Consider the following 13,610-nt stretch of genomic DNA (forward strand, 5'->3'; position numbering starts at 1 on the left):
GGGGGGGGGGGTTCTGCCGGAAGGCGCGGGGCCTGCAGCTATCTGCATCCCTCCCCACCCATCTGAATGCAGCCCCACCCGGCAGCGTGTGGCCACCGTGGCTCCTACGTTCATTAGCGCCGCGCCCCACAGGCTGTTTGGCAGATTGAGGTTCATTAATGCCCGCCGGTGCCCGCACTGCCCGGTAGCGCTCTACCCCCAGCCCCGCCAGCGGGAACGGGCCTGGCCTGAGGGGCAGCGGCGTCCCGGCGCAGCCGGCTGCCATTTCAGCGCCGCCTGCAGCTCCGAACCCTCCATTTTATTTGTGATTCTGCCTCGTGCCCGCTCGCAGCTCCCGTGGCTCCGGATTGTCTCTCGGAGTTGCCTCCCCCGCCCTCCCCCCGCGACACACACAGCGCCATCGCAGCTCGCTCGCTGTAACGCCAATGGGCCGGTTTCTCTAGCTTCTCCCCCACCCCATCCCCCCACCCCACCCCACCCCTTGCAACTCCATTGCTTTCCCAGGCATGAGAAATTGCAAAATGGTCCGGGTGGCTAGTGTGCTGGGGCTGGTGATGCTCAGCGTGGCTCTGCTGATCTTATCCCTCATCAGCTACGTGTCCCTGAAAAAGGACAATATCTTCACCACTCCCAGATATGCCAGCTCGGGGGTGCCCAGAATGTACATGTTCCATGCTGGATTCAGGTAAGTGCCTGCTGTTTCTCGCTCCGTTTTAAGGCGGATGGATGCACACGGGAGGGGGGGGGAGTCCTGCATCTTGGCTCTCCCCGTTCGCCCAGGCACCCTTTGATCGTTGCTTTTAAAATGAAATAACACCCTGCGAGTCAATCGATGTGCTCGCTCTGCTCTGGGCTTTCACACCAGTGGCCAAAACCACAGGGCCCCTTGGTCTGTGTGGTGGGGAGGATGCTGCTGACTGACCTGGGAGAAAGGCTCATGTTAGTTGATGATCATGGTGGCTCCACGCCCGGTTCATATATATTCCAGGGGGCGAGCTAATGGCGCAGGCGCCCTGGTCCCCTGGATTGAGGTGGGGAAAGGCTGGGAGTCCCCCCCCCAGACGTCTTCCCTTGCAACCCTCCCCCCTTTGCAATTCTCCCCACCAGGGAGATTCCAGCCCCGGGTCCAGCGCAAAGCCACTCCCGGCAGAGGGCTCCAGGCTCAGGGCACAAGATGCTCTCTGGACCCCCAGCACCCAGAGCGGTTCCCAGCTCTCCTTCCTCCACAGCCTGCTGTTCTTCGGCTGGAGAGAGAAAAAAAGTGGCTCAGATCCCCATCTTGCATGGCGCTTTGGATTCTGCTTTGCACTCGATGGGGGTACCGAGGAGAGCACGCTGCAGCATCCCCCGGAAATCCGAGGGGTTGAGCCTGACGAGAGGCGAACGGGTCTGGGTCATATCGGTGGGGCTGGAACTCCTTGTAAAAACGCTCTGTGCTGGCTGATGCAGTCCGTGTGCAAAGCCCGTTGCATCTTCTTAGGAACACATGAAGAGAGATTCCCTTCCCTACCCTACAGTGCTGAGCTTTCTGAATAAGGGCAGAGTACAAGCCCAATCCCTCAGAGAAATGCGGGACACTCTGGTGGAGAGGGAAGGAGAGTTGTTAAACTGCTGGAGTTTCTGAGGCTTGGGGGAGTGGGGGAGAGAGAGAAAAGAGACAGGAAAGCAGGATGAAATGAACAGGCAGAACCCTCTTATCATAATAACCCAGGCCCAGGGAGCGGGGCTAGCTGCTGGAGACTGCCTGCTGGTCGATCGCTGTCCGTGGTGCTGATTTACGCTCTGAACCTGCCCATCTGTTTGACTTCAATTCCAGCACAGTAATATTTTTGACGGCCATTTTATGAATTCTGCAGTGCACAGAAATGTGTAAAGTCTCTTTCGTTCAGATTGATTTAAACAGGGAGACCAGACTATGAGGGGGAAATGGAGATTTTGCTCAGTTAGTTCCCTGCCCATTAAGTCATCCGCACTAAAACAGACAGAATCTTTAAACTCAGCTCTGAACAATTTGTTAATTCCGTGTGTGTACCTGCGTGCGTGCTCATTTTTCAGGTCCCAGTTTGCACTGAAGTTTCTGGACCCTTCGTTTGTACCGATTACAAATTCTTTGACACACGAGCTGCAGGAAAAGCCTTCCAAATGGACGTTTAATAGAACAGCATTCTTACATCAAAGGTGAGAGAGAATCAAACCAAGGGACTGTTTTCTTAGGCATGGGGCTCTAGTCTAGCCCCATGTAGTGCAATTATCCCTCTCCCTATGTACCTGTGGTTGGTGTATATTTAGAAAATATAATCAGGAAATTATAAATACTGAATTCTGAGTAACTTACCAGAACTTTTGAGACACAGAGTGAGTCCGAACATTTCCCAACAAGGTGAAGTGTTTAAAAAAAATACAAAATAAAATACATCACTGTCTTAGGGTAATTTATTATTTCATTAAAGAACAGAAGCTGTTTTACAGCAATGGAATATTACTATTATACTAATAGGATGTAACCAGGTTTATCAAAATGATAATTAATTTGCTATTATTTCAAGAGAATTAAAAAAAATAAGAATCAATATATAATTTATCAAATATTATATTTATTAAAATACAAAAAATGTTTCAGTGGAACTTCTCAGCCAATTAGCAACCAGTAATTCTGTAAAAATGCAGACTAGCTCTTTCTTTATAACCATAGCTGTTTCTGGTTGTCTAAAACATGGAGAACATGATGGAAACATTTCTGATCCAATTAAAATTAATTCTTTCCATAATGATTTTCACCTCAACTTCACCAAATTCCATTTAACAAGATGACAACATGGCAATGGAAATTATTCCTCAGTTCCCTTCATTTCCTCAAAACTCAACATTTGCAAGAATTTAATATTAGGTGAAATGCCTTTTAGTCTATCATTGATGCTCTTCTTCAACTTGTGATACTAATGCTGGTAAATGGTGGGCCAGTCTTCTTTCTTTCTTTCTTTCTTTCTTTCTTTCTTTCTTTCTTTCTTTCTTTCTTTCTATATGTGTTTAGCCATTGATCTTGTTCATGGAAATTTCTGCTTAGAGATTGATGCCACAATCTGGGCCAATAACATTATAAGAATACAAATTTTGCCTGAAAATTGCCCAGTGTTTTTAAAGGCTAGATTGTGGCTTGGATTACACAACCAGGCAGAGGAGTAAGAACTTCCTTAACACCCTATGCAGCCCACCTGGTAATGGGTTTTGGCACAAAGGAGAGAGCTGACCAATGTGTCCACTAACTGTTTCCTTGGAATGGGTAGGAGAAGTGGTGAACTTTGGCTCCACTCCCTCTACTCTTTGGTCTCTAGCCAACACAGCAGTGTTGGGGCTGTGGAAAATAATTTGTGGCTGGTATAGTCCAACACTAAATTACAACTCTTCAGGGGCCAGAGAGGAGCAGAGAGGAAATTGTGGTTCTTCCCTGGGGTGTTCCAGTAATGACATCACAATGTGCCACCACTATGGCCTGTGCTCTTGCAGCACAGTCTACCCTTAAATAAATAGCTCAGCTGCACCTCTATGTTGATGTTAGTTAATGCCTCAAGATCTGCCTTGCATTTGTCTGTTAGCAATAGACCATAATTAGGGTACCCACTGGGATTCCATTAATGCTTAGACATTTGAGGATGGCGAGCTGGAAGAGAGGTTGTTTGTTTTTCATAAACATGAGCAAATAAAGCAGTAATGGTTCATTTTCTAGTTTTATCCACTGCAGGCGAAATTCCAGAGTGTTTTTAGGATTCATAATAGCCCTTTTAAAAATTCCAGTTTGCTTGTCCAAATGAGATATTACGGTATTATGTTTACGTAAGGGGAAACAGTTGAATGTCATTTGTTTTGTGACTCAAAGCTTCTTAATGAGGTACAAGAAGCACTTGTATTAAAAATTTAGCTACATTACTGTTAATACAATTGAATATTCTTGACTGCTTCATTTTGTTTTAAGTACATCTTGGCTTATGAGAGCTATCCAGTCTCACCAAAGCACTTCTGTTCACTACCATGGGTGAAATTTACTCCTATCCAGAGGATCAGTACAAGGCCCAGGCATTGCCCTCAAGTTAGGGTTTAAATAGGATTTAGTCTTTTTGCTGAGGCTCTGCACAGCAGTGAATTTCATCCCATGTAAACAGTACACAGTTACAATCGTATGCCTCAAACTTAAGAATTAATCAAGTATTATAATGTCGGTATTATTCTGGGCCAGATCCTCAACTGATGCAAATCAGCGTCCTCCATTAAAGTCAGTGGAGTTATGAAGGTTTGAGGATCTGGTCTCACAACTCTTATCAGTTCATATCCATTTGAAAGCTGTTGCATTGCAACCCTCAGCTGGAATAACTTTACTCCAGTTGTTTTAAATAAAACCAATCATGACATAAGAAAGAAAACCTCTATTTTGTATAAAGGAGAGAAATATAAAGAAATGTTTTATTTTGTTTTTTTGTATTTTATTTTAGGCAAGGAATTCTCCAGCATGTTGATGTAATAAAAAATTTTTCTTTGACCAAGAATAGTGTTCGGATTGGACAGCTGATGCATTATGATTATTCCAGCCATAAGTATGTTTTCTCTATTAGCAATAACTTCAGATCACTGCTTCCAGATGTCTCACCTGTCTTGAATAAGCATTATAACATTTGTGCTGTTGTTGGAAATAGTGGAATCCTTACAGGGAGTCAGTGTGGACAAGAAATAGATAAGTCTGATTTTGTTTTTCGTTGCAACTTTGCTCCAACTGAGGCTTTCCAAAAAGATGTTGGAAGGAAAACCAACCTTACAACCTTCAATCCCAGCATCCTGGAAAAGTATTACAACAATCTTTTGACCATTCAGGATCGCAATAACTTTTTTCTAAGTTTAAAAAAGCTTGATGGGGCCATTCTTTGGATCCCAGCTTTTTTCTTCCACACTTCAGCAACTGTTACAAGAACATTGGTTGACTTCTTTGTTGAGCATAGAGGGCAATTAAAGGTCCAGCTGGCTTGGCCAGGAAATATAATGCAGCATGTCAACAGGTTTGTATTTTTCATGTATTTCACTCATTGAAACATATATCACTAATCAACTACTTTATTGATTTTTCATTCACAATTCACCTGATGTACAATGTCTAAAGGTTAGGACCTAATTCTGCTCCCATTGAAGGCAATTGAAGTTTTGCCACTGACTTCAATGAGAAGCACAATTGCTCCCTTAAGGTGAAATTCCCACCCGTGCAAAAGAATAGCACAAGGTCAATGTGGCATTTAATTCAGCATAAGTGGGATGTAAGTGGTTGCATGGGTTTTGTGCTGTCCCACTGCACAAGGGTGAATCACACAATGAATATAGCACTAGAGCACTATCAACTTTTGCTGTAGGTATTATAAGCCAGCCTATAGCCAAATTCATCATATAAACAAGGTGACTTGACATAAGCAGGGTTGCAGTTCAGAGTAGTTTAAATTCTAGGCACTCTTGTTCAGGTTGAAGACTGTAAATGCAATGCAATAATATTGGCATAAGTAGTGCATAGCCTTGTAATGGCTGTCTGCACAAGGGTTAATTTAACCCTAAGACCATGATCCTGCAGTTGCCTCCACATAGGCAAACAGAAGCCCATGTGTAGCCCAGATGGTGTCAGTGGGGTTCTGCAAAAGTGAAGGGATCTTTCTGCAGACAGGGACTGCTTTGCAGGATTGGGGACTAACAAACCGATGTCCTAATGGACACCATTGCAGAGAGGCACAAAAAAGTCTGTGATAAACTTGTGCAAGGATAGCGTTTTCAGTAACAGTATGTTATACTCATGCTGTTTTAATAAGGCCTAACCTGAATAGTAACCCTAATATTATTCATATGATCACTTATGAATATTGACATTCTCCACCCACCATCTTGTTTTTTTATAAATCGTCATATACAGAATTTGTACCTGAATCAGCCTCTGCTTATTATTTCACAGGTACTGGAAAAATAAACATTTGTCACCCAAGCGACTGAGCACAGGTATTCTTATGTATACCCTTGCTTCTGCAATATGTGAAGAGATCCACTTGTATGGGTTTTGGCCATTTGGATTTGATCCTAACACCAGGGAAGACCTCCCATACCATTACTACGATAAAAAAGGAACAAAGTTCACTACCAAGTGGCAGGAGTCCCACCAGCTGCCTGCAGAATTCCAGCTGCTCTACAAAATGCATGGTGAAGGACTAACTAAACTGACTTTGTCACATTGTGCCTAAGAACTTAAAACTTGAAGTGCCAAATGATTGTTTAAAAAGTGCCCAAAACTGAATTAAACATTCTTTAAAATATAATTCTAAAAAAAAGAAAAAACCCTAAAATATTTTCCATAATATAAAGATGCTTTTTAATAGCCCTTATCACAGCTCATCAAAAAGTTTCAGCATATTTAGCAATGCAGAAGTGTTTATCAAAATGTACTGACACTATTCATGGACCAGAAAAGTTTAAACTCTTTAAGATAGATATTTTGCATTTATAGATATGCTACTAAATACATGTTTTAAAATATTTTCATATATATATTTTAACATTACACTAAATGCCTCTAACCTACAAATTTTAATGTTCCCTGCAGATTAGAATTAGAACCATTAGTTTAAAATATTTTGCTTATCTTACAGCTATTACTATTAGTAGTGAAACATACACTTGTTGCCATGGCTAATTGGAGAAAGCTAATTAACATTTCCATTTACTATCAAGTTATAGTTCTTTAGAATGGACTCTGATTTTCACAGCTTGCATATGATCTGTGGTCTTGTATTTTACATTTTCCTAGGAATAGTATTAAAGTGATGGGCCTTGTCATAACTAGATACATAAATTGTTCTTAGGTTACTTCAGTGTTTTAATTCAGTTTGAGACAAATCCTAGAGACGGACCCATTTAAATCTATGGGAATGTTGTCATTAACATCAGTGTAACAGAATTTGGCTGTTTGATTTTAAAATTAATGTATCAAGATTAATAATACGATTTTTTTAAATTCTATTCTGTGATGAGGAGGCCCTTCCTAATCCTATCCAAACATCCCCAAAGGGGGCTGACAGTGATTTGAGGAATATAGATCCTTTGGAGGAGGAGCACAGTTTGTAATAGTCTCTTTGACCTAGGCTCCTCTATTCCTAAACTCCCCTTCATCAGTGTTATTGCTGCACTCCCAGTCTTCACAAGCCTAACCCACATATTCTAAAACCACTGCAAGAAATGGGTTTTCTACTCCATAGCCCATTGCACTACCAACCAAAGCCCTAGTCCTGCAATGAGCTCTGTGCGGCCTCTGGAGTCCACCCATGCAGATCTCATTACAGGATCAGGGTTCAAGATAGAAATTAGATTTTCACATATATTGTTTCTTTTTCCTTTTAGTTCTACTGTACCTCAAGCATAGTTATTCTATGTGTTCGGGTGATACATTGTGTTATGTTCCAAAAGTGGCATCCATACTGGAAATACTATACCCCATCCTGTTGCTCCCTCTCCATGTCCCCCTAAAAAAGATGTGCAGAAACCAGGGTAACCATTACATTGCTCCTGAACAAGTGTGTATAGTTATGTCTAAAAAAAAAGTATAATGATGAAACATAATTCAACAAAAATCTTTGATAGGTTTTTTTATTTGGGAGCAGTGATGATAAGATCAATGCCAACAATGGGAACAGATTAAAATTACTGGCTAAAATTTTCAAATTTAGGTGCCAAAAGTTAATCACCTAATTCCATATTTAGGTAATTAAACATTCACTGAAGTCCATGGGAGATGCAGGTTTCTAAACCACTTTAAAAATCAGGCAACTTATGTAGGGACCTAACTTTTGGGGCCTAACTTTGAAAACATTGGCCATTATGTCTCAGGCCAATTGATTCTAATATTTTTAAATTAAAACCATTATGCTTCAAAATATTCTAACAATTTTATATTATTTTGTATGACTTCAAGTGAAGAATAACTAAGTCCTGGAGGTATCTGTGATAATGATGTAAAACACCACACATGCTGCTATCTTAATTTTTCAAATATTCATCTACAAAGTAAAAATAGAATTTAAGAATGGAAAACTCCAGGGTAATATAAATAATGTTCTAATCAGTGAGGAGTGGTCTCCCTCCTCCATGGAATCCACTGAAACCTCTGCACCTTGGCTTGAGATGGCCATGCCGGGACTGGAGAAGGATGGAAATGGGGACCACTGCTTTATTTGGCATAATCCCCTCAGCATCCATGGTGAAATGCTGACCCTAATGAACTCAGTGGGAGTTTTGCCTTTGATTTCAATAGGAATTTCTCCCTGAGTTCTTTTCTGAGTGAAAATCTGCCTGAGAGTTAGGGTGAAATTCTGGCCCTAATCAGGTTAATGGGAGTGTTAGCTCCATTTCTAAGCTTTCACCTCTCTCAGGATTCCCATGTGAGGGGAGCACGGAGCCACCTTGCAACAACTTTAAAAAACTCTGAATCCCAATGCCTCTGGTGGAAAAGCAAATGCTATCCAGCTGACTTTGCATCATCAAACTCAGCCTGTGCTATGCATTGTTCTTAAAGTGGTGTTTCCACCAGTGAAGGACGCCAGCCCCATTCACTGAATGGAGATCCTGAAACAGCAAGAGTTTTAAAACCATTTTCAAAATTCTTCTTTGATTCCTGGAGAGGACATAAATCACCAACAATTTGCTGGGTTTGTTTTGTAAATAGAAACTTAAAACTGAAAGTGTTCAGGAGAAGGTTAGCCTATATCCAAACTCACCGAGTATAGAGTATTCCATCATAGTGTTAATGGATGACTTCACACTCTCCTGTTTAGAAATTGCATTATTGCTAAAGTTTCTTGCCCAGTTGTGGAAGCCTGCATCTGCTTTCCTGATATCTTTGTCTGTCCTGCTCGCTATTCTTAAGAATTCATACACTAGAGTTTTACTTATTACAGGTGTTGTTATTAAGTGGCCTCATAATGGTGAGGTGCCAATGTATCATAGCTCCATATGATTAATTATTGCTATTTTATTTATTATTTGCATTGTAATAGCATGTGGGATCCCCAATCAGGGATTAGTTCTCCATTGTGCTAGCCAATGTTCCAACACAGGACAAAAAGACAGTCCCTGCCCCCAAAGAGCTTACAAACTACGATATACCCAGGTTAAGGAGCTAGGGCCCAGCCCTGCAAACCTCTACCTTCTGACTAGTCCTAGTGAAGTCAGATGAGTAAAGGTCTTCAGGATTGGACCCATCCCTTGTAACTCCTAATCTGCCATGTTACACTGTGGGTGTGATTGCTATGGTATAACCCAGTCACTGTCCAATATTAAACAGTGTTAAACAAGGTTTGGGGTTGGTATACAGAAACCTCAGCCTGCTTAGTACCGTGGCAACCACATTATTAAATATCCCTTTTAACCTTTTATTAAAGATACAGCAAAGACAGAAAAACAGTTAAAGGATGCAAAATGTAAAGTATTAAGTAAGGTTTTCATGTTAACAACATCCCTTGTTCTCTTTCTCTTTAGCTGAAGAGAATTTGTAGAAGGAAGAAAAATCTTTGTTTGATAGTCATTAGATGGTACCAAAAATGGTAATAACTGTCCTTTTGGGAAAAAATTGATGAAGATAGTTGAGATGGGCTGGAGCTGTTGTTCCTGATACTATTGTTAAAGTTTGATCCTATTTCATCCCAGATGGTGTTTGGGATTCAGCTGGAGCCAAGCAGAGGTGGTGTTGTGTTCTGTGTTCTCTCTCTCTGGCATGGTCTGGTCAGGACATCTCTCAAGATCAGGATGATGAAGACCCAGGGGTCCAGGAGATGGTGGGGTGGCAGCCATGATGGTGAAGCTTGCTCCAGTAGAAATTTTTCTCCCCAAAGTCTTTTTCTTTTAAGGACCCCAAAAAGGAATAGTGGGTGGAATAGCACATCCCCTCATTATTTCGTCCACCAATTAGGCCTACTTCTGGCACAACAATTTTGGTTCACTATTTTCTGGTTCCACGCTTTTCTTGCTTACAAGCAGGATCTTAACACAGTCCTTGAGTTATATCAGTAGGCCTTTTTGTATGGACTAATTCAGTCTTTCTCCATTTCGTACCTTTTCCCATCAACATTTGTTGCTATTGTGACATCTTATGAACGTACACTGACTTTTTACAATGGAACTCACAATTCAGGTAAATTTGTAAGCCCAGTTATCGCAGCTTGGGGTGCAGAAGGGGTAAGAGAGGAGCAGCAGCCCAAGAATTAAGTTCTGAACAATTGTCTTTTTCTGGGTGCCTGTGTCTAAGGAAGGTGAAAACATGATTTACATATTTTTCAAAAAGGAAGAATGAGAATTATGAAGGGTAGGGTTCTGCACTAATTATTAACTAGGAACGTCAATTAATCTTTTCCAATGTACCTTACTATTGGATTGTACAGTATGTGTGTGTTCACCATGGAAGCTAAGTCCATTCTTAATTCACTGCTATGTATAATAGAATATTCTTAGTTTAACTTAATATACACACACAGCCACCAATACACACCTAATTCTATAAACATTGTATCATATTTTGTACTGTGTGGAACTCAGTCACTGGAGAACAGGAAATATTGCAGGAGGGTTCATAGTTGGTAGCTGGCATTTTAGTTTAAGTGATGGATTATTAATTTAAACAGTGGGAAACTATAATTTTAATCTAATTAAGTAAATATGAACAATTAGCATCATATTTGTTTTAATGCTGAGGCCAATATGTTGTATATATTTTTCAGTTGCTGGCTCTCAACAATAAGAAATTATATTGGCCAACAATGTCAATGTTTGGCTACTGTACATTGTTTACATAACATAGTTATGTGCAAGTTAGGTACATAGTTATGTACAAGTTTAGATTACTAATGAATTTAATTAGAAGTAATCACAAGCAAATATGCACTCATCTAAATGAATGTCTAAATGAATGTTCTTTTCATTCAGTCACATAGAGCATCTTCAAGAGACATTTTCACAAAGGGGAACAATCTATTTAGGGCCAGATTCCAACACCTTTTTTCTAGTTTAAGATCACCTTACTGCATGGGTTATTCCACTGTCTTCTTTCCATTGACTTCAATGGGAATACTCATGGAGTACGGTATAACTGAATCTGAATAAGAGTATCAGAATCTTTTAAAATGCAGTGGATCTTCTTATAATAAAGTCATCATTTTTTTCACAATGCAGCATAACTCCAAGCAGAAATTCTCTAGATCCAAAACTTCTTCTGGTACATTTCAGTGTATTGAAATAATTTCAGCCCTAAACCACTTCACTATGGGGTCCCATGCTATCAGAGTTCACTGTGAATTCCACTGTTTAGCATAGTGGCAACATTTGGATATGAATCTCTATTTTGGGTTGGTGTCCTGATCTGGAGTTTTGTTCCGCACTGCTCTACCATTTCCTGTTCAGAAAGTGGATTTATTTCTCCAATAGAGCTAGTCAGAAAAACTTCAATGGAACCATTTTCCATTGGAAAAAGAGGTTCCTTTGAAATCAAAATGCTTCATGAAATTGTGTAGAAAAAAAAAGGAATAAAGTTTCTAAAATGTTAAAATGTCCCATTTTGACATTTTCAGAACAAAATGTTTTGGTGTTTGTTTCAATTTTATATTTTGTATTATATATTACATATATATTATAATATAATATAAAGTAAAAAGCCAAAATTGAAACAAAAGATTTCATTCAGCCCCAATTCTTTTTTTTCTGAAATTTTCTTTTGCACAGAATTCTGAAATGTTCAGTTTTCTTTCTTTATCAGAACAAATTTTGAAAACTCAAAATCCTTTGCAAAGTGGAAATTCCAATCTCCACACAGCTGTAATCTCCAGCTTTTTTTCCTTATAATTTTGCTTGCTATTATTTTCATCTGAGGGCTGGATTCTGTTTCTGTGCCTGCTCTTTTGCACCCACAAAATGAATTGCAAGTGCAAAAATTATGGGAACAAACGGCTCTGTAAAAGGGAGGCCACTCTTCTGAAACTATATGCCTAATTGTTGAAGGAAGTAGACTATGGAATTGTGCCACTTATACCAGGGCTGAATTTGTTTAGTTTAAACAAATGTTGCCTCCCTTACAGCCTGTTTCTCACTCCCCACTCTCCCTTGCAGTGAAGTTATGCAGTGGAACTAGACTCCAAGTTCTGCTCTCTCCACAGGAAAAGAACTCCCAAGAGCAGACTATCAGGGGTGAGATCCACTCTGGGCACTTGACAGGAGAATTTTGCCCTTGAAAACAGACTGTGGTTTGATAAGCACTACTGTGATGCTATAGCAGGGAGAAAGAGGCACTAGGTGCTAAGTGAGAAACACAAATATCTTTAAATATCAGAAACAGGAATTCAGAAAATTATTGACAAAGGGCCATATCATACCATTGATTTTTACGCATAACTCCCCATTGTTTTTTCAGAACCCCATTGAACATTTCAGAGCCATCGATTTCAGCGGGGAGTTCTGCTTCAAAATCAATGACACAATAAGGCCCAAAGAAAATTGCTTTTTGGTATCAATATTCTTTGTTCAAGTTTGCTGCAATGTGGAAACCATGCTTTAAAACAATGTGTTACTTGTATCCTTCTGTTTTTCTAGATGGTATTTCAAATCTGCTTTTGTTTAGAGACAAAAATAACTGGATTTATTATACAAATTAAAAGGAACACTATTTTGGGGGCCAATACTCTTCTCATTGGAGTGAATGGAAAGACTCCCATATGATTCATTCAGGGCAGGATCAAGCCCCTCTCCTTGTCCTAAATCTCCAATTTCAAATTAGTTTGGAAAAATTCACATTAAGAGCCTGATCCAGAAGTATCTGTGCTGGTAAACTCCCTTTGACAACAGCAGGTGTTTTGCCTGTGTCAGGACTGCAGGATTGAGATCAATGTCCTTTTCCTATTGTGTCTCACTCATGGCCCATGTAACCCTTTTCAGGGGGGTGAACCTGAAAAGAGTCAAAGGTCTTATTTGACACCTCAGTGTTCACAAGCCAAAGTCACTGAAGGTCCAGATTCTGCCACTTTTACAGTGAGTAGTTAGCACCTGACTCCATGACTATTCCCTGTGGCAGACTCTGGTTGTGTTTTATGGAGAGATCAAAGCCAAGACAAACAAATGAATGGGGTTGAACTGGGAAGGCGCAGGGCCAGGAGCACCCAATAAGTGTGCTGACTCACCACATCTCCCAAGTAGACTGACAGGGACACCCCACATAAATTAAAGCAACTCGTCCAGCTGCTTTCCTCCAGCCGATCAGATTCTTTGAGTGTCAAGTGACAAAAATTGCACCCCACCCCAGGTGTTGAGGAGGGTAAATCATGCCTACATTTGTTATCTTGTTGGCTACACTCTTCCTGCCTTTCTCTTGCAATCTGAATTCCTTCTTGTCTATATCAATCTAAATGGATTTCTGATGGCGAAGGATAAATATGCAGTAATACAAGTGAATGTCTCGCTAGAAAGGCATAGATATAGGACATTGTATGCCGATGTGTGTCATTTTCAAAACATTTTTTTTTTAAATATTGAATCATAGTTACTGGTTCCAAGGAGAAGGGCATGAACTG

At 40.5% G+C, this 13,610-nt stretch overlaps 1 protein-coding gene across 1 annotated transcript; it reads left to right on the forward strand.

Annotated features, from left to right (window-relative positions):
* The first annotated feature begins 485 nt into the window (after positions 1-485).
* Positions 486-10,707, forward strand: ST8SIA3 (ST8 alpha-N-acetyl-neuraminide alpha-2,8-sialyltransferase 3). Its single transcript, XM_034774662.1, has 4 exons — positions 486-685; positions 2,056-2,178; positions 4,485-5,042; positions 5,972-10,707. The coding sequence occupies exons 1-4, from the start codon at positions 507-509 to the stop codon at positions 6,252-6,254; spliced, it is 1,143 nt and encodes a 380-aa protein (XP_034630553.1). The 5' UTR covers positions 486-506; the 3' UTR covers positions 6,255-10,707.
* Positions 10,708-13,610: the final 2,903 nt, after the last annotated feature.

This window comes from Trachemys scripta, chromosome 6 (genome assembly GCF_013100865.1).
Source record: "Trachemys scripta elegans isolate TJP31775 chromosome 6, CAS_Tse_1.0, whole genome shotgun sequence".
Classification (NCBI taxonomy): Eukaryota; Metazoa; Chordata; order Testudines; family Emydidae; genus Trachemys; species Trachemys scripta.

Bases quoted from the DNA above. Each gene is read 5' to 3' on its own strand.
- ST8SIA3 (XM_034774662.1), top strand. From the start codon at position 507: ATGAGAAATTGCAAAATGGTCCGGGTGGCTAGTGTGCTGGGGCTGGTG. The intron at 2,179-4,484 runs GTGAGAGAGAAT...ATTTTATTTTAG, and splicing joins ACAGCATTCTTACATCAAAG to GCAAGGAATTCTCCAGCATG. The intron at 5,043-5,971 runs GTTTGTATTTTT...ATTATTTCACAG, and splicing joins ATAATGCAGCATGTCAACAG to GTACTGGAAAAATAAACATT.